At 46.5% G+C, this 20351-nt stretch overlaps 1 protein-coding gene across 2 annotated transcripts in view; it reads left to right on the forward strand.

Moving 5' to 3' along the window:
- LOC144150932 (uncharacterized) overlaps positions 1–20351 on the forward strand; it is a 124645-nt gene that overhangs the window by 87796 nt on the left and 16498 nt on the right. For both annotated transcript variants that reach the window (XM_077682224.1, XM_077682225.1), the window contains exons 7-8: positions 2739–2921; positions 8085–8222. In XM_077682224.1, coding sequence (XP_077538350.1) covers positions 2739–2921; positions 8085–8222 — 321 coding nt within the window. The remainder of the gene's footprint in view (positions 1–2738; positions 2922–8084; positions 8223–20351) is intronic.

The raw sequence follows: 20351 nt of genomic DNA on the forward strand, positions 1-20351 counted from the left end.
TGAGTCAACAACATGTAGCAGTTATAATATTGTGCGAAGATTACAACTGCTGCAGTCAATGTAGAAACAAACGAAATGTCAAACATGTCTCTTGTATAGTAGCTGTAAGAGCAATGGCAATATGCAAACGCAAATCCCCCCGTGCTTACATTCGAGTGGTCACCAAAGCCGGTTTCGCTGTTATAATACCTATCTTGGGTAGTTTATCCTTCACAGGGGCTGCAGGTATTTTCTTGGCATTTGTTTTCCTAAAGTAACCGGACCACGCTCATGCTTTACAAATCCGCGGTCAACAAAAAATTCAGAGAGTACATCCGTAAATGTTGGAAATGTCCTGGTAAAACTTAACTCGGATGAGTTGCTCAAGGAACGTAAGTGGTCGAGCCGTAATATGACCCGTTATCTAACCGAACAACTCGACCCCGTTTGGATGGGAGCTCTTGGCATCACGCCACTCTGTTCAACTCTTATCCGTTTTCCTCTTAAGCCGCATATGGTTATTCCTCACTGATAACAACTAATACCATGCAAGACAAGTTCTGCACTACAGACGCCGCATTCCCGTTTTTAGCAGACTTTACAACATACGCTATGCACCAACATTCGAGCTACCAACATTCGAGCCGACGCCCTGAGCCGCATTGCCGCCTTAAAACGCTCCAATTTCAGCCCCCAGGGATGGACTCACTTCAAGCGGGGAGGTGACGAGCTTCGGACTGCGTTCTTCAAAACGTTCCTTTTCGCATGTGGAGAACGTCATCTGGTCTTATTAGGAAATGCGCATTGTTTGCGACGTTGACGTGGTCTCAGGCCTCCATGCGTCTCCGACATTGGCGCTATTCCTCTCCTCTCTCACCGTAGTGTCTCCTATGCAGAGCTTTTGGTTTACGAAAGATAGTTATCGGCTGAATTCATACCGATGTGAGCAAATGGGCCCATTCTTGCATCGACTGGCAGCAACGCAAAGTGTCCCGGCATACCAAATTGACAATATTATCCACAATTCGAGTGGGCGTAGAAAGAGCCAAAAGCATTGTGCCTCCGTTGTGCCTATTGTTTATTTTCTTCCAATCTCTGACCGCTTTCCCTCAGCTTCTTGCTGTCTGACCACCATATTCTGCCCTCACGCCGTACTGGCTGTTTTCTCTCTGCTTTCTTTGTTGTGGCGGAATTTGCACCTTTTGGCATTGCGTTATCCGCTCGTGTGGCTGCGTTCTCCTCGTTGCACTTCTGGAGGTGATCTTCGGAGCCATAGTGGCGTGGGGAACCACGTTCGCATCCACTCCATCCCAGTGTACCCAGCACCAATTCGATTTGGAGAGCAGGTCAAGTGCAACAAACCCCGCACTCATTTCAAGTGTGTCTTGATGTTGTGACTACAGTGGGGTGAACTCGGTCGTACTTGTTCCGACAATACGTGTCGGGCTGGCACAAACTCGCTATCACATCCCAGAGCCAAGACGACATTTAGGCGCAGCATACACTAGACCTCCCGCACTTGCGTCTCTAATCTCTACATCTCCATCTCTAATTAGTCATAAACACCTCAGTACATCCCCATAACAAGCATTTCTCAGGTCAGAACGCATACACTACGTACACCTTCAGCCTGCCAGGAAAGCCATGTCTGTGTAAATAGCATATGCATGCTCCTCTCACAATCCGGAGCCCTGGTTTATATTTACACATAATCCTTTACTCAATTTTTTGCACCTCCATCACTTATCTGATATAATGGTACCCCCTTCGACCATCGCGCTTGTCCATAAATGGTTTGAGCGCTAGATTATAGACGTAAGGAGTCTCCAAATCTTCTCACCTTAGTAAAACTTTGGAGGTTGTGCTGTGTGGCCCGGCTTCAGTTACTTTCATTCGCATGAATCGGTGAAAAAACGATGACTACATTCACAGACCAAGATGTCGTGCCTTCCATTCCCAGCAGCTTGCAGCGTTATTTTAATGTAGGGAAGCTTTTAGCAACGAAGCGTTTAATTTCAACAACGGAAGCTTTTGTACGTGTACTTTCAGCGCAAGTAAAAATTTCTTAGGTGGTCTGGATAATCCGTACCCTCCCACTACGGGGCGCCCTGCAGCCCTGGTTATGGTTTGCCGGGCAGAAACACCACTGAACACTTTTATGGTAGAAGCGCCTTAGTAGATGGGGCTGTTGGCGTCTCCTGTCATTGTCGGAGTCATCATCTTATGCAGTCACGGTAGTAAAATACGGGGACACTCGTTTACGACTTGCGCTATAACGTAACGCGTACTAAAAAAGCACCGGGGCGCTCGTTTACGCCTCGCGCTGGAGCGCTTCGTGACGCGTACTAAAAAACACTGGGACAGTCGTTTACGCCTCACGCTAGAGGGCTTTGTGCTTCAAGGATAAAAGACTTTTACAGCAAAGCTGTATACCTCTACCTTGAAAGGTTTCATCTCCGTTGGCGAAAACGCCAAGTTGCCAAGAATGCACTTAGACGCTGCATGCTTCGCCCCTCCCCAGGTTTGACGTTAGCGTAGATTGCCCGAATTTTTTCGCGCATATTAGCACTGAAGCGTTCATAAAATATTTCGAACGCGTCGAAATATTTTCAGCACTGTTCTTTCGACGACGTGCATTTAAAACAAAATAAAGGACGCACGCACAACGTCTAGAAATGATACCTACACGACGTTCAGTCTTCCTGGAGCATTTGAGCACAATTTTATGTCTTAGTTTTGCGTCTTTTCTTGTTATCCAGGGCTCATTCCAGGGGTCCTACAAGCATCAGGTTCCATTGGAACTCCCGGTTCACCTGCAGCTCCCAATTTGCTCAGCCTCCTTAGTGGGATGCCAGGTGGAGGCCTTGGTGTAGGAGGCCCAGGGCATCTTCCAAACGCCCCTGGCCCTACAGGAAAAGCTGAATCAACTCCCGCCCCAACTGGTAAGTGGACGTTCATACACGCGGCCTGCGGTTGAAAATATCTTCTTAAATAAAACAGCACCATTTACCCTTTAGGGTTATAATAAGCTAATTATAGAAGAAATTCGGAGGTATTTTCGGACAACACACGTATAGTTGGGACATAATTTTGTTAACGCGGGAAGCACAAATGAGTATGAGCAATCTGCTTGCTGCGCGGGGCGGAAAAATATTCAACTGGTTCCTCGCGCACGGGAACGGCCTATCCAGAGTATCGCGCTTAAACCGGTTCCCGGAGCACGAGGCGCGTGCGCGAACGCGTCCTATTCTTCTACGGGTTTCGCCCTAAAAGCGAAAGCCCTTTATCTCTCATGAAAAGCCAAAAGTAACCGTGGGCGGTTGCGGATGATATTAAACTGGCGGCCCTGTAAAGACTAACTACAAAGCTCAGGGATACTTAACATTTTCCAGAATGTAAGTCAAGTGCCTATGGCGACCTTCTCATGATGTGCTATCAAACCTTCTGAGGATACTTTCGGTCTCACTCGTCCGTCCTTGACCAGCCCCGGAACAACAGCCTCTGAGGCGGCTTCCGCTCACTCGCCATCGCCAGGAGCCTCCTGTTAACCCCTGCCGGTACCTTCGCCTCCGAAGGCGGCTTATATTGCAAGTGCTTCAGCGACCTGCCCTCCCTGGGCACTCCTGTTTCGCTTTCCTGGCGCGTGCTGTCTTACGTGGACTACACTTTATGTACCACCAACCTTCTGTAGGCATACAACACTCCGGATCTCCGCGGAATTTCTTCACTTCGATATTGCGACCACATCTGTCGTGTAACACATGTTATGGCATATTTAAAACAGGCCTTCCGCACCTCGTGTGCTCCTGCCCTAGCCTAGCCGTGGCCAAACTCCGCCTGGCGTGGCTTTACTCTTATAAAGACTGCATTCGATCCAATTGCCGTGTATCGTAAACTTTGAGCACAACCTGGATCATCGTGTCTCCGGCTTCCATTTCGGTGCATAATTGACGTTCTTCCTACCCTCTCCTTCCACATTGTGGCTTCGGGCCATTCATTCTCAATGAAGATTGTTCCTTCCCTCCTTATTTCCTTCCTTCTTTCCTTCTAGTAACCCCATTCGTTTGGCATAATGAGTAAGATCGTGCTTCCGCTAGTAATTTTACTGCTCATATAAGCGAGTGATGGTCATAAGGAGGAAAACGACGCCCTAGTCGAGCGGAACACCTATATATGAATATGTTCTTGAAACCAGGCTGGGGTAATTGGTTCAAATACAGGGTAAAATGAATGCAGGGTCCACTGGAGCATATGAAATGATTCAAACTTTGTGAGCATCGCATTTATTTCAATTTGAAACATTACACTCTCCCCTGTGCGCACACCTAGCCCAGGCTTGAAAAGCCTGAGACTCGATGTTTCTCCCACGCTTTCGCACAACGTGCCAAACGTGATTTGCTCCCTAACCGCTTCCCTCCTTGCAATTGATCGCGCCGCGGCAGCATTGGCTGCATGTGGCATGTCGCTCGGTTTGTTGCCCACCGGTATCGCCATTTCTCGCTCCTTTTACGGCCCCCCGTGACTGCGCTCTCTGCAGACATTTTTACGCTTTAACACCACGTGACAAGCGTTTTAACTGGTGAGGAGCCGCCTCTTCCCGAATAATACCGGCCTCTGTGCGAACGGAGTAAAACCACTGCCTGTTCGGATTGACATCCCCTATCTGAGCAGACACATTGTCGTTCTCTCAACTTGTGCCTCTCTGTGCTCTGCCCACACATCGACGGCGCAAATGTTTCCCGACATTGGTCGTGAATCGTTCATGAAATGATATAGATTTACCCATAAAAACTTATTGTCTTACTGATAAGGCTGTTATACTGACACGTATCTTGTCCGCGCAAAGACCTGGGACTGTAGGTTCGACTACAAAGTTCGGATTATATGGACTGCAGTTACAGGCGACCATCCCTTACTCCTCCCAGGGATGGCAAAGATAAGCCCAAACATGTTATGCTGTGTTCGGCTACAAAATTCATAAGAAGGTGTCAAATTGTTTTAAAATGCCGCAAACACCTCTGCACTGCCAATATGTGACCTGGAGTTTATGTAAACTCACGACGTCACCTGCACCAGGACAGATTTTGCCGGCGTCATTGCTTCTCAACCCCCTTCGTTCCGCCTTAGCGACGTATCGGCCAAACTTGCAAGCTGCACTGCGCTGTATCCTCTCGTGGAGCTCATATTTGTGCGAAGAATCACTAGGCCCTATGCCACCACAGGCGACGAGTGGCTAGAGGTCGGGTCTTATAAGTGCTTAGCGATGCGAAATTACATTGACATCATTATGACGTTGTTTCGAAGTATACTTCAGGTAATGATTCGTGGCTGTCTGAAAAAATGAACGGCTATGTACTGGTGCTCCGTAATGAATGCAAAAGCGAGTATAGTTTCACATTTTTCAGGAGCATATATGGCAGAATACGTATCGCGAAGAAGGCGGCTACAATAGAGTAAGCGGTTAAAATGTTCAAAACAGTAGAAAGGCTGGAAAACCGTAATTTACAAAGCTCTCGTCTGTAATAAATTCAATGGCAATTAATTCGGAATTGACAGGCACTCTTGTGCAGCTGCAGGTTGGTGCTTAACAGCAAATGATCCGCTAAGGTCCCAGCTCATAATAAAATTCTGGTAGGAAACCTTACGCGTGGACGGCTTCGTGAATATGTGCGCTGTCGCGTATTAAGTCAAAACATTCGTGAAAAATGTATTTCTCCTTTTCAAGATAAGGTGGCTAAAACTTGAACAAGATTGAACACCCAGTCGTCTGAGTTCTAAACCTTTTTCATAACACAAAAGCAAAGTTACAGACCCACATGCACTATTGAGAACTTGCGAAACCACCTCAGAAACCATTATCGCGCAGGGAAAGCGAAAGCAATTGTGTTTAATGACTGATCGTGCCTTGTCACTATCGTTATCCTATCACAATGTTTGTCCATTTTTCTTTCATCCGGCCACCAGACACCCTTTTTTTCCACTTGGGTTGTAGGCTACCTTTTTACCAATGATGAATTTCCAATTCGCTTCTTTTTTTCCTCGTTAACACTGCTCTCATGGTATATGTGAGCACAGCGTGTGTCTTTTCTTGTAGTATTTGGGCTTATGTAGCTTCGACCAGCTGAGGCTTAGGTCTTTTATTTATATGTTTGCTTTGCACTCGACTGCCGTTGCCCTTCTGTCTAACGCGTCATTTTTTAAATGCGATGGCAAAATTTATTACAACTAGTATTCTTCAGCACTCTGGCACTCTTGCGCAGGCTCTTATATCGGCATAAAATAGGTCTGTGCTTACTTTTGCGTTCAATGACACTGATATATTATCGTACCAGCATTATTAGCGCCATGAAAAGCTGATCTGCATACATTTATTTATGCTCAAAATTTTTAGGGGCGACGCCCTTTAGGGACTGGGGCTGTGGGCATCTCCGGTCGTCGTAGCAATGATCTTCTCATGTAGTCACGGTACTAAAACACCATAAAACTCGTTTACGCCTCGCCCTAGAGAGCTTCGTGCTTCAAAGACAAGATACATTTGCCGTAAAACTGTGTAACTCTACCCCACAACGGTTTCATCACGCTATGGCGCCAAGAATACACTTGTACACTCCACGCTTCGCCCCTTCCAGGTTTCACGTTAGTTTAAATGGCCAGCGTTTTTATTCAGTATTTCTTTTGTTCTATGTGACCACGGCAGCTTTGCATGGTACGCGGGTAATCTCTGGGGGGTTTTGTGCGCCACCGATTTTCAATTACATCATGTTACGAACGTTTTGCATTTAAATATTGTAAAACCTTCCAAGCAGGTGTGGCCGAATAAGTATGTAGGTCGCCCTAGCATAAACTGAGCATTCTGAAAGCTGAATGCACTAGAAAAAACACAAGCGTTGCTGTGAAGACCCTCATCTAGATACCTCACAATTTTAGGGAGAAGTAGAATGCTCTATGGACTCTAATAAACACTATTTTAAGAATACATCTACAACCAAAAGTGTCAAACGCTTAGCCCCTTTAAACTTGGCCTCAAGCTATGCCCAAAGGTTTTACTAAAAAAACAGATGTATTTGCAGTACAGTTCCTGTTATAGTATATACCTACATACAACCTGATATATCCCTGAGTGCTCTACCTGTCCGAGTGCATTTATCGGGAGTTTCACTGATACACAAGCACGATTTGTTGGCAACAATATTTATACGGACTAAAAGAAACGATATATGGGTATTAAGGTCCACGAGCTTTTAATTAAATACGTTAGTGAGACACAATGCATCCCAAAAAAGCTCTATAACCAAGCCAATTTAAAATCTGTATCCATAAAATACACAGATTTCTTTCGGGCAGACTATTTTCTGTCGGCAATACAAGTAATGACATAGAATGTAGGTGTTCTTTCATGTAATAGGCCAAAAGCCTTCTTAGTGGGGACGATGGCATTCTGTAAAAAATATAATGCATTTCCCCATACACCGATTCGTGGACCGAAAAGGTCTCTTATGATATCTGGACACATGGCTGACGAATAAAACCAGGCTTCAATTGTATCAAAACGGCTATTTGAAAAATGCGAAAAAGGAACAGTTTTGTATAAGACAAGACATTCATAGATCATCGAAAAGTAGTAGAATTGTACACCTTTATCTCATAAAACACGCATCGGTGTCTATTTAGATCATTTGTAGATTCACTTACTTAGTGCGTAAAAAATATCGCTTTGGTTCGTTCTTCCTTTCTGTTCCTTGTGTTTGAACCGTGGGTGATCCATTGGGAGAACTTTCAAGGAAATCTGGGCGTACTTCTATGTTTCGCGCTTGTTTCAGCTGGCTTTAGGAAGTTATAGAAAATTGAATATAAATTAAAAGTCGTTAGAGCCTTTTATTTTTGCAATTTTTATGCTGCTAAAATGCAAAAAAATCAAGGGCTACAGACAGACGAATTCCTTCGTTAAGGCTTCGCAGAAATTGGGAAGCATTTAGAAATTTAGCAGAGCATATATATATTGTTAGTCTCGTACGTAACCTGTGATGCTTTTTTATGGGGGCTGTTGAAATAACTGTGGTCGTAAGCACAAGAATAACCATGTGTCTGTCAATCGCAATGCGCAGGTTCAAGTGGGTCACGCAAGACCGAGGACAGCAGTGAAGAAGACGATAACAAAAAGACGACCAGCCGCAAGAAAGTTGCCTCTTCTTCGAGCGAAAGCACAACTCCAAAGACGCCATCCTCCAAAGCTGGTGGACGAGGTTGGTATTGCAATCAGGAAAGGCCCCACGAGGCGACATATTGTTCTTTCACATATTTTACCGAAGAGGAGCTATGTCATTGAAGAGCATCAGTCTGCACTCCTCAGTTTGTGCGGTGTACAATGGACCTTATTCCTGTACCGGTCCTCCTAGCGGTCGCTACGGCGAAGTAAAAATGGCATAACGGCACGCGCCCGAAAAAGTGAAGCTTTCGGGGAGCGCGTGCTCAAAATATCGAATTAACGTGAGAATATGGGCGAGTTGGTAGTCCATTTTATCAATGCTTAAAGCGCGAACAATCACACGAAGGAGGTAAGAGGGTGGCTATACGGACAACCGCTTGTCCGTGTAGCCACTATCTTTCGTCCTTCGTCCTATTGGAAGTGCTGTAAGCATTAATTCACAAATTATCATAGTTCTGCAATAACTCCCGCACCGAACCATCACCCTGTCGCACGAATGTCACGGTAGCAGGCCCACGTTTCTCTTCAGTGGTCGAATCGCTGCTTTTTCTTTACTTTTAAAAATTTTTCTTATTCATTCACTAGCAGCGACGTGCTCGCTGCGTGATCAGCCTCGTGATCAGCCTCAAACATCTTTGACCCCTTTTTTATGTGCACGCACGAACCCTCCACGAGCTATCGAAAGAGACAAAATAAAAACGTGCAGACCTGGAAAGCATAGCCATTCTCCACGCACGAAGCTGAGGGGCACCCTTTTGTTTATTTTGTCGCAGGCGCCTGCTAAGATTGGCGGAGCACCCACTGCGGCGGCTCAGTGGCCAGGGCGTAGCGCTGCTGAGCACAAAGTCGCGGGTTCGATTCACGGCCGCAGCGGCCACTTTCCTGATGGAGGCGAAAAGCAAAAACACCTGTGTGTACGAGATTTCGGCGCACGTTAAAGATCCCCAGGCGGTCAAAATTAATCCGGAGCCGTCCACTACGGCGCGCCTAATCGCCTGCGTTGCGTGGGTGCGTTAATTCCTTCAATCAATGACGAATGGCGGAACGGCATCCCAGACACACGCAGATAGCTTCTGCAAAAAGATGCATTGCCAGTGACAGGTAGAGTTACAAAAACATTGGCCGAGCTAGCACTAGTCGTGCAAGGCCAGAGCAACAGCAGAGCTGGCGGCCCTCTCCCTTCGTTGGAGACGCGGCTTGTGCACCTTACATAAATATTCTAAATTGCCGATAAAGGTTTTTCACGACTGAGAAGGCCCGTTTCGTTTTGTTCTCGGGCTTCCACAACTCTCAGCGTTAGCACGCTAACGCGCAGCGCGCTAGCACGCGATGGACCGCGTTAGCACGCGCTAGAACACGCGGTAACCAGCTTCGCAAACTTGACGTCTGTAACTTGAACTCGGCGTCTGTGCTCGCCACATTGGGCGAGCTCCTCACGTGGGCATGCGCCACGTGAGGAGCCCACAAGACAATACCAAAAAAATACCGCGCGCACGTGAGCGTGCGCCTTGTGAGTAGCGCCCGTCGTAAGCCAGCTGGAACTTGGAGAAAACTCTGCCAAGCGTTCGTTGCGTGATCTCTCATGTGCTGTTCTCCTGGCAGTTCTGTGGCGTAGCCAGGTTGTGCTGACGGAGGCTGAACCTCCCCCCCCCCCCCCCCCCTACCCTTACCGGAGAATATTCCGGCTGGCGCCGTGCTCCCTGTTATTCCTGGTACGTGCCTGTGAACAAAGACAAATATCTTTCGGACGTGCGCTATTAGAAACATTCACGGCTAAATGCCTGTCCTACACATTCATTCATTTCATTTTTATTTATCCGTCTTCTGTACAGGATTAATTTTCTGGTCAATCTAAGCACGCAGTGCTTGTAAAGAGACCAGGCAGTTGGTGAAACAACAACACATTTTCATGAAAAGTAATGCAATAATACTTTCGTATATGCACTGAACACTTCGCAGTGCATAAAACAAAAGAACACATAAAACTCACACACAAAAGGAGCGTCTCCTTCCTCCCAAAAAGTCATCAAACCAAAATAAATGTTACAGAACTCTCATGAAATGAATATACCAATAGCACACTCACTTACAGAGATACAAATTCAATTCGACTTCGAAAGAGTACAGACATAAAGTAACATGAATACAAACAAACTGAACACAAGGCGGTAAACAAATCACCACATGTCAAGTGGCATTACCTACTCAGTGTTTATTAAACCACCACACCATTTTGCAATTGCTTTGTTCAGTTTCCATTTCGTGTTTATCGTGCATAGTTCATCAGTTAATTCATTGAATATTTCCGGAACATGCGTGCTTACACAAAACGAAGCGCCTCAGTCAGGATGATTGCGGAGGGATGCAGTGCCAAAGGCGGCGGCTTTGGGTAAGCTCAGTGCATGAGACACCAAAGGCGTGCGTTGTGTCGCTTTGTCTGTGACAAGTCGCCACGCCGAAAATAATTGGCCGCTTGAGTCGTTCTCAGCAGAGGAGACTGACTCGTCACTGTATGACAGCGGCTGTCATGAGGGGTATGCACTAACTGCCGTCGGAAAAAAAATTGCGCCATCTCCAGGAAGTGAATGATGATGAGATGTGCGAGGCAAAAATGCTTATCGGTAAAACCGTGAACCATTCGTCCGCACATCATATAAAGACTCGACACGTCAAGCTTTCCACCGCTCCGTTGACAAGCCCGTCGACGACGTCGATGTTTGTGGTGGTTATGTAGGGGTTGTTTTGGACGATGAGAATCTCCATGGGTAAGTTGGCGAATTTGGTGTGTGACATTTTAGCCACTTTGGCCGTCGCCTTCTGCAGAGCGTCTTGTGTCGTGTACCTCCCGTACGTGTCTTGAGCTCGCAGGCGACGAACGACAACCGCTTCTTCTTCCTCTTCTCCTTGTTGGGTAGCAACGAACGCGTTCAACGTTTTGTCCTCTTCGGCCAAACTTTCGTTGGCCAATCCCTAGGGGGATCCTGCCACAATCATCATTACTGTGCCGTGCCGTATACAGCCACAACGAGGGACGGGACAGGGCCCGAGCAAGAGGAGCTTCGCCCCTAAAAGAGGGACCGTCGGCCATTGATGGGTAAAGACTGATACGATGCAGGCCCGAAAGGGAACAGACGATCTAGGTATGTGGAAGAAGAACGACGTGCAAGCGGTGGTTGCGGACATGCAAGCCTCCTGCAAGGTAACCTAAGAAAGTTATAGGGTGACGCATTAGACAAAATGTGCGGTTCTTGTGCGTGCAGAGCGCCTTTGTGAGGAAGGCGCACAGCAAAACATGCCTATATTCCGCCCTTCACCCTTAATTTTTCTTTTTCACGTATCTGTGGAGCCCGAGAAGGCGTTATCGGTGTGGGACAATTGTGTGGTCTACGCTTACGCACTGCCGTTTTCTTCTGGAAGCGGTGTTGGAGAGCCATTTTCACCTTCTCAATTAGAAAGATTTGTTCGGCGGTATTTACCCTAACCTGGGCAACCGGGGAACCGCGGGTCGACAAGAAGGGCATGCTACGGCTCTTCCAGCCAATTTCAGACTTGATAATAAACGTGAATGCACTATGGTTCCCTACCCAACCCCGAAAATGCGGCAGTCGCGACGGTAGCAATGACCCGATGGCCATCTGCGATTTCTTTGACAACTAAAACTCCTCCATTGCGGGCTAGGCCGCGTTTTCTCCGGCCGACTGCCGTCGAGAGCAGAGTAACGACGGCAATGTGCCGCAAGGACGGAAGCGCCCCTGGCTTTTGGAAGTCCATGCTCGAAGTGGCAACACACACAAAAAGCCTGGAATTGCAAGTAATTTTGTTCCACTGACTTATCCTTCCTTAATCACTGATGGCTTGTAAAGATGCAGGTTGCATTCGCCCTTAAAGGAACCCTGCAACACTTCTTTAAACTTTCTTTTAAATCTGAAATGCTTGCTGCACGTAGTCACCCAACAAACCCAGTACTTTGATTAGAGGGTCGCAAAGTGCCTCAGCCAAAAATTTATGACTATGCCCATCAGGTAACTTGTAAACTCGCTCAAGAGATTTTTCGCTCTTTTCATGTGTTGACGTTCGTCGACTGCTCGATTACGTCACTGAGGCCATGTAGCGGCTGTTGTCCGGTTTTTCTTCAGTTGCAGCAATGAATGCTTTTCGATAGCAACCTAAAAAAAACAGAAAAACAAAGCAGACATGGAAGGCGTATCTGGTGTGAAGAGCAAATCACGCAGTGCCGCTCCGTGTTGACGCTAAGTGCAGCTTTTGCAAGACGCGAAAGAAAGTGCAAAAGCGATTATCAAAAGTCTCCCTGCTGTTTTAGGAGTTTGTTCTTGAAGGCACGCTATTCCATTTGAGGTCGCCGCTTTCGCATGGTGGGTCCGTTATCGGGACTTCTATTCCCTCGTGTCAGACCGACGCATACATCCATTGCTACAATTAGTTTTAAAATTATCAATCTTCGGATTGGTTGCGAGGAAACGAACGTGCCTTGCCGGCAGATTTTTCGTGTAACTCTTCCTGGCTTTTCAAGTATTCTGGGCGCAAGAGTATCGTTCTTTCAATGTTCAACCAGACTGGCATGACAAACAAATGTCGTAGTTAAAAAACAGGCTCCAGATCACAGGCCCTATCGGGACCACCCTCTACAATCGCCCATTCATGTTCCTTGGCGTTGGCTTAGGTTTTTGGCGGCAAATCGTGCCAACAAGGTCCTGTGACGGTAGAGTAATCTCCGAAAAGTGGGTGGGGGTATTCGCCGCTCTTCATATGTCCTACTTAACGTCTTCATTATTTCTGTGATGTTTTCAAGTAAATTTGCGTAGTTGTTTTGGGGAGGGTGCGATCTTTTTAATAAACCAAACATGTATTTTGTCTTCATTTAAGGGAACTCGCAAACCCGCGCTTTTTCTTTTCTCTCGGAGGGGGAGCACGAGGAGGGGGGCTTGAGAACCTCACCTGTTTTAAAGAAAAACATCCTGGCTACGCACCTGTCGCAGTTCACATTCGTGCCTGATATGGGGAGCCCAGAGGTCAAGCTAGTGCTACAACCCCGAGTTCACGAAGCTGGTTTCCGCTGGTTCTGGCGCGTCCTAACGCGTTTCGCTTTAGGACAGATGTGAATGGCTGCGGAAAAAATCCCGGGCCGTATGCACTAATACCCCTGTCACACGGGCACTTTCAAAAGCGATTGAGTCGATCCGGATTGAGCTCAATCCGGATCGGGCGCATGCTACACGGCAGTTTCAATTGCGATCGAACTCGATCCCGCTCGAACTCAATTCTGGTTTCTCAAGTGCGATCGAGGCTTCCAAGCGCGATCGAACGAAAGCGGCGATACTCTCGTCCCCGCTCAGTAATGACACAGAAGGTGAAAACTTCTACTAACGCTACAAACTGTATCAAATAACTTGACCCAAATAAGCGTGAGGTAACATTTACATAGTTACGTATACCTACGACCGCGAGGAGCTACCAGACGCCGGCAGCAAGTACAATGTTAGCGCCATCTAGGGTACACGAGTGCAACCGGTGCAACTTTTCGATCGCGATTGAAACGGGCCGTGTAGCAGCTGCAGTGCGTCGAGCGCGCTCGAAAACTCGATCGCGATTCACTTTGATCGCGATTGAAAATGCCCGTGTGACAGGGGTATAACGTGAAACCTAGCCAGGAGTGAAGCCTGAAGTGTATAAGTGTATTCAGTCGCCTTAGCGTTTTTCCCACGGAAATGAAACAGTTGGGGGTAGAGGTATACGGCTTTCCTGTAAGTCTCGAGCATTGGGAGCACGAATCGTTCTTGCGCGAGGCGTTGAAAACGAGTGTCGCGGTCTGCACTTTCATACGCGTTGCGTTCTGGTGCGAGGAGTTGAAAAATTAGTAAATTAGTATCTGGGTGTTTTAATACCGTGAATAAATTATGCTACAACCACGACGACATGCGACGCTGACAGCGCGAGCCCCTCAGAGGCTTCGCCCCTAAAAAACAATCCTGGCCTACCCGTCATGAGAAAGTTCAGTGGCAAGTAGAGAAATATATGCGAGGTGCAACAGCCGCGTCTCCGACGAAAGGAGAGGGGCCACCAGCTCTGCTGTTTCTCAACCTTGCCCCCCCCCCCCCTTCCCCTATTTCAAACTCCGCAATTTTTTGTGAGATCCTCACGTGGTGAAAGCCTGCGCGTAATCGCGGACGACACCAGGCGCTCCTCACCAGGCGCACGCTCACGTGGGCCAGGCTGGGCTGAGTTTTCGGGAAACGCATCATGACGGAACTAGAAGCTTAAACAGCTCTGCTGTTAATACGCAGTTTTCTTTATCATAGCTTCACCTCAAGTTTAGCCTCTAAGAGGCAGAAAGGCACCACTTCGAGCTAAGGTATTTCATTTTTTGCGTTTTGTGGTGGAGGCCATCATCGTCAGCCTATTTACATTCTCTGGAAGACGAAGGCCTCTTCCAACGATGTGAGACGCTCCTGAGTTACAGCGCCCTGTTTTATTCCTTGCCAAAATTTTCTTATTTACCATCTTCACCAGGTTATTTTCCTTTATTACTGCTGGCCTCACATACCGTGAGCTTTCTGTTACCCCGGTGGTGTATTCGTTGGCAATTTGTATCATTGCGTGTTCGTTCAGTGTTCTCTTATTTTGTTTCTAAGTAAACCTACGGTGTCTTTGACGCGACTTCCTTCCAAGGCACTCTATATTCTCAAGTGTCATGCCTATTGTACATATCTCTGGACCTGATGGTCTGATGTATGCCAAATGTCAAGGCGTACTTAGGGGCAAAGTTTATGGCTTATAAACCATCAACTGTGCATGCATTGATTGCACGCCTTTTGTTGAGTGACAGGGTTGCACTATATAGCTTTTTAGTTGAGAGGTCTTGCCAAACGGTCCCACGACCTTTTTGGCTCTACGCTGAATTTATATTCTTGTGCTTTGTGTCAGAATGTCCCCCGCTGTGCCAGAGTGACACTTTTGAATATTTCGAATATTTTTTCCCTGGCCCTGTGCTGTGAAATATTTTGCTACAATGACCAGTGTTTATAATATTGCAACATCGTGCACACAAATGTTTATAATATTGCAAACAATGGCTGCCTGCACACTTCTGTGCATTTCTGCAACACTGGCAAAAAACGTGCCATCGTGCGCGGTCGTCTTTGATCATCCTGCAGAACTCTTGCGAAAAACACATGTCAGGTGCCGCGGGCGTCCGCGTAGCAGTGTCAAGTTCTGCCAACAATGATTACACTTTAAAGTGTGTTAAAAGCAAGTGAAATGTTCCTTCGCGCTTCTGCCTGTCCTTATAACCATTCCTAGTTTCCAAAAATATTACTTTCTCTGAAAAGATTGCTCGTGGCCGTGAACCGTTTTTGTATGTTCATTAGGTACAACAAAGTGCACATGGCTTTGTTACACCTAAGGACTGTAAATTAATCCTGCGCCCTTCTAGGCCTAAACAATGCCTACTGAACGTGAACACAGTGACTTTTCTGACAGGAACTACAAACTAAATGACGAGAAAATACAAGTAAAAATTTACAAATTAACCAAAAAACAAAAATAAAACATAGGTAATCGAAGAATCACACAAAGGTAAATGGAAAAGTAAACGCGTTGAAAAAGAACTCGTATACATGAAATCAAGTTTGTTTGGACTAAAGATGTTCCCGGTATGTGTTATAACGGCGTGCCCTAATTGTTATAGCAATGAAGAGCATCCGCGTGCTGCTGCCTTTATTCGCCATGCTAACATTTGTGCTTGTAGGTTTTACAAATATTGGGTCATAGTACGGAGAAGCTGTGCATGATTGTTTTGTGGCCTTTCAAATTACAGAGGCGTCGTTTTATTTTAATTAGAATTAACTTCTTTTTCAAAGTAACTATATTTCTCGATACGATTTACAGCAGAGAAAAACGTTTAGGCTTGAGCTCTGGCTGTGCGGAACGCCAACAGTAAAGTCCGCTGCCGCGCGTGCACGTTGAAGCAAGCACTAAAACAGATCTCCCGCTCGTGCCGGTTCAGGAAGAACAAGAATAAACAGACAAAGAGATAGCATTTAGAAAATGTTTGTTTGGCGAAATGAAGAGAATAACGCCTAAGCAAGGCAGGGCAACGCCACCTAGAGATGGTTTTCAGGGGCGGGGGCTGGCTCAGTGAAGTAACGCTACTAGGCTTGCTCCGGGCGCACGCGAGCATAGTGAAGAAGCAAATTAAAAGGGTTACAGCGCACGCAGACGAGGACACAAACGCAAGAAATTACAGGCTGAAGCGCTGAACTACAAGGGCGTTTTAATTCAGAAATCAAAGAAATACTACCCCCCCCCCCCCCACCCCCATCCAATAGGCTGGTCAACACAAGCTGATGTCCACGTTGATGCCCTCACTCTAAGCTTGTTACAATTGTTGCACTAGCTATTCCATTTCTTTTTTTGAGAGCAAAACCGAAGGCATGCTAACATAATGGTCACAATTGTCAGAAACAATCACCATACATTATTGTCAGAAAGCATCACCAATGCCTCCAATATGCATCATCGACTAGTGCACCAAGCCAATCTCGTGAAGAAGCAATGCGATTAAAAGGGTTTTTGCGGTACCAGCCTGGTTCTAACCTTATGAATTACTTTGAGATTGAAAAAAATGCATCAATACGATGAGTTTAATTTTGAGTCTCATACAAACGTTGACTCATTGGTTTGCCAGTATCTGGAGTCATGTTTTTCGAGACTTGTTCTCTTCGTCACCGACTTTGTTACTGAGCTATCTGCAGAAATTCTTGGCAGACCTGAACACGTTACTGAAAAAAAGAATAGCTAAATAGAATTACACGTATTTCGCTATAAAAAGCAATAAATTACAATTAGACCATCGAAAAAAATCGAAAAAATGTAGAGTTATCACTGACTTGCAAAGTTACTGTCTATAATTTTTTTTTTACTTCTGTAGCACCTATATATAGATAGAGCGTGAAATATATGACAAGGCCACGGTAGGCCTAATTAGAAATATCTGTAATTATCGCCAGTTTGTTATAGTAGTGCGCGCTGGCGGGTCGAATTTGAAAGCGCAACTCAACTCCTGTGAGTAGTAAGAAAAACAGGCCTGAGTCAGTAAATATCGCAATGTGCAATTTTGACATTATTACAGTCAAAGCGTAATTGAATTACAAGTGTCGTTACTCCTAAAAACAAGTAATTGAACCATTACAAAATTACAGAAAAATGTTAGTGTTACAAGTAATGAATTACTTGTAACTGGGCACTTTTAAAATACTTGGGACCTTAAAACATTCCGCTCTTTTAGAAAGTTCCTCAAACACAATATAATTGTAGGGAGAGCGTTCCCCCATGTCACTGGCAGAAAAACCGCCCCCTCCTGTCAATGTCCTTGACGAGGGTGTACAAGAAATCTGTTGACGAAACCGTGTAACGGTGTTGCTATTGCTTTTGGTCAAGGAATCTTTGCTGCTTTCGTACTTCAGCCGCTTCGGGGCAATATTTCCTTCGTAGCCTGCTGTGCAATCAGCGGGACAAGCAAAGTGCAGCAAAATCTTAGTCGCAGTCATTGCAAAGTGCATAAGTTTAGGTCTGGCTTCATACCAACCGATTATTTGATATTGGGGACATCATTGTTAGTAATGTGAAACAAAGTAATGTTACCGGTGCTTTCGATAGCGTGCCGGAATGAAGACTGTATTGTTTTAAATCGCGCCATCAAACTGCTTGCGCCACGAATCTTGTCGGTGTCCTTCTATTCACAGGCAGTAAGAACTGACTGCGCGAGCGGTTTCTGCAGCGAAGCAATTTATAAGCGTGTTCCTTTTGCCGCAGCGTTCTCTGCCTCCATTGTTGCACGAGTGGCTCGGATACGATGGGGAAACTATGCTTGGCGATGTCGTACTCTCTAAAGTGGCGCTGTGTCTGTCCAAGTTACCTCGCAGACATGAATGGTTTCATCCAGAATGTCGTCCGTGTTGAAATACCACTCGCACACAAAACAAGTATACGGGCTAAAACAAATATTAGTTTCTTTACTACAGTATTCACTGCATGCACTAATAACGCCCTCATTGCATGTCCGGCAATCAAGCCGGAATCTCAACGTTAAAACAACTCCGAAAAGCAGAGCAAAATGTGGTTTCTTTAGAGTGTTCTGATGTGGAAAGGGTATCCCGGTGTCTCATGCCTATCGCTGTTACGCCGGCTTATTTTTAGAAGATGTATAAGCGTGTACTTCAGGTTCATTGTCGTAGCATCTTTGCGACAAGGGACATTCATTTACACAGCATTCCCCACGGTGCACTTCACATCACAGAGCATTCCCTTAGTACCCACAGCACACTCTTAACACAAGCTATGAATTTTTTTGCTAGCATGTGCGTCTGTAATAGGTGCTCAAATAAGGAAAGCCGCTTGGCTGCGAGTTATTCCAGCCACTGACGCGAACGGATTTGTTCGAACCTGCCACGGTCAAATTCGTTCTCCCGCATTCGCAAGTTCGGTCCAGTGACTTTTCCCGCCACGGCCGCAGAAGGTCGTCGGGCGGGAGAAGTCACTTCACTCTCTCTGACCGGTAGTAGCGTAGCACATCAGGAACCCGGCCTTGAAATCCTTCTCTAGGTGGCCCTTCGTACAGGGACTGCTACGTATGAGTGCACGGCGCGGTAATCTTTCCTGGACAGGAGGCAAGTCGTATGAAATTGGCAGATCCTGGTGATCACGTAAGCTCACACGTGAAGGTTTTCTCAAGGAAGAAATTTGGTGTGTGTGCCGGCGGCGTGAGTATCTGGACTACTGTCGAGATGACCGTTGGTGGGAGAAGGGATTGCAAATGGGCCCCGCTGTTTCGTAAGCAGTCGTGACGTTTGGTCTGGGATACTGGACCAGTTTTAACAGCAGAGCTGTTTAAGACGACACAAATACGTCCGGCGCAGACAGAAAACCCCTAGCGCACGTGAACGAGTGCCTTGCAGCGATCGCCCGCCGTCGTCCAGGCTTGCACGTGGGCTTACGCCACATAACGAGTTCCCACCTTCGTCGCCATCGTCGTGTAGCGACCGGAGTGCCACGGGTCTGCCGCGCCAAAGACGATGACAAAAATCTGTCAAGCCATCCCTTAATCACAATCCACGCGTGGAGGCGGCCACCCGACAAGCTCGCGAAGAAGTGGAGGCCTACCATGGCGAGGACGCGCTACAAGAGAATTTGCCCATCGCGGCTGCGCTGTGGGAACACGACGACAAAAGGGATGACGACGATTGGTACTTGATACTTTAATGATATTTGCTTTACAGTGCTGTCCAAGACGGGTTTGCACTGCAGGAGTCCGGCTGCTGTCTCTTTCCTAGGATCCGCTGTCAGTGTAGGGAGAACCTAGGTCGACCCTGAGGTCTACTGCTTCTCCAGAGCCTTGCAGCACTAGTGCAAGCTTCCAGGTTAAAGCGAAGCTGTAGTTTCCTCGCTGATGCCGTTGTACGCCAATACGCCCGGCAGGAAAGCGACCTTTCTGTGACGACGATGATGAATGATCGTGGGTGAAGTGAAAAAAAAAGAAGGCTTCCCGGGGCCGGAATCGAACCTAGGTACCTCGCCTTATGAACCGGCGAATATCCGATTGCTCCATTTCGACTTTTTTTTTTCATTTCGACATGGCCGAAAGGAACGCCTAGCAGCAGGTACCGATTCATGCCATACACCCCAAATCCAACCGTTAGGCCTACGACGTGCCCACACGACAGTTGCTGTGGGTATTCTATTAAAGTGGTGCGTACCTGCATCCTCGCAGTGTGGGATTGGCCAACCAAGAAAACAATAACGAGAAATCTTTGCGTTCCACCATCGTCGTCGTTAGACGAGGAGTGCATGATGTCTTTTCTTGTGATTTTTACGTCCTTGGTTGCCTTCTTTTAGTGTTTATTTTTTGTTTAATATGTATTTGTTACCTTTTCATTACAACTCCTAATTTCTCAGTGTAAAAATTTACTTTAATGTTTTTAGTTATATGTTGTTAATACTCACAAAGCCATTTGTCTGTCAACACAAACGGTAAGCGCTCCATTGAGGTAATTTTGTGAGAGCACAGCTGCTGTTACGTATCCCTGCACAAGAAATTGTGCACCAAACAGTTGATCTTAGACAAGCCAGACAGCGTACCACCTTGAAGTTT

This window comes from Haemaphysalis longicornis, unplaced genomic scaffold (genome assembly GCF_048455015.1).
Source record: "Haemaphysalis longicornis isolate Haplotype H1 unplaced genomic scaffold, Haemaphysalis longicornis Haplotype H1 scaffold_81, whole genome shotgun sequence".
NCBI lineage: Eukaryota > Metazoa > Arthropoda > Arachnida > Ixodida > Ixodidae > Haemaphysalis > Haemaphysalis longicornis.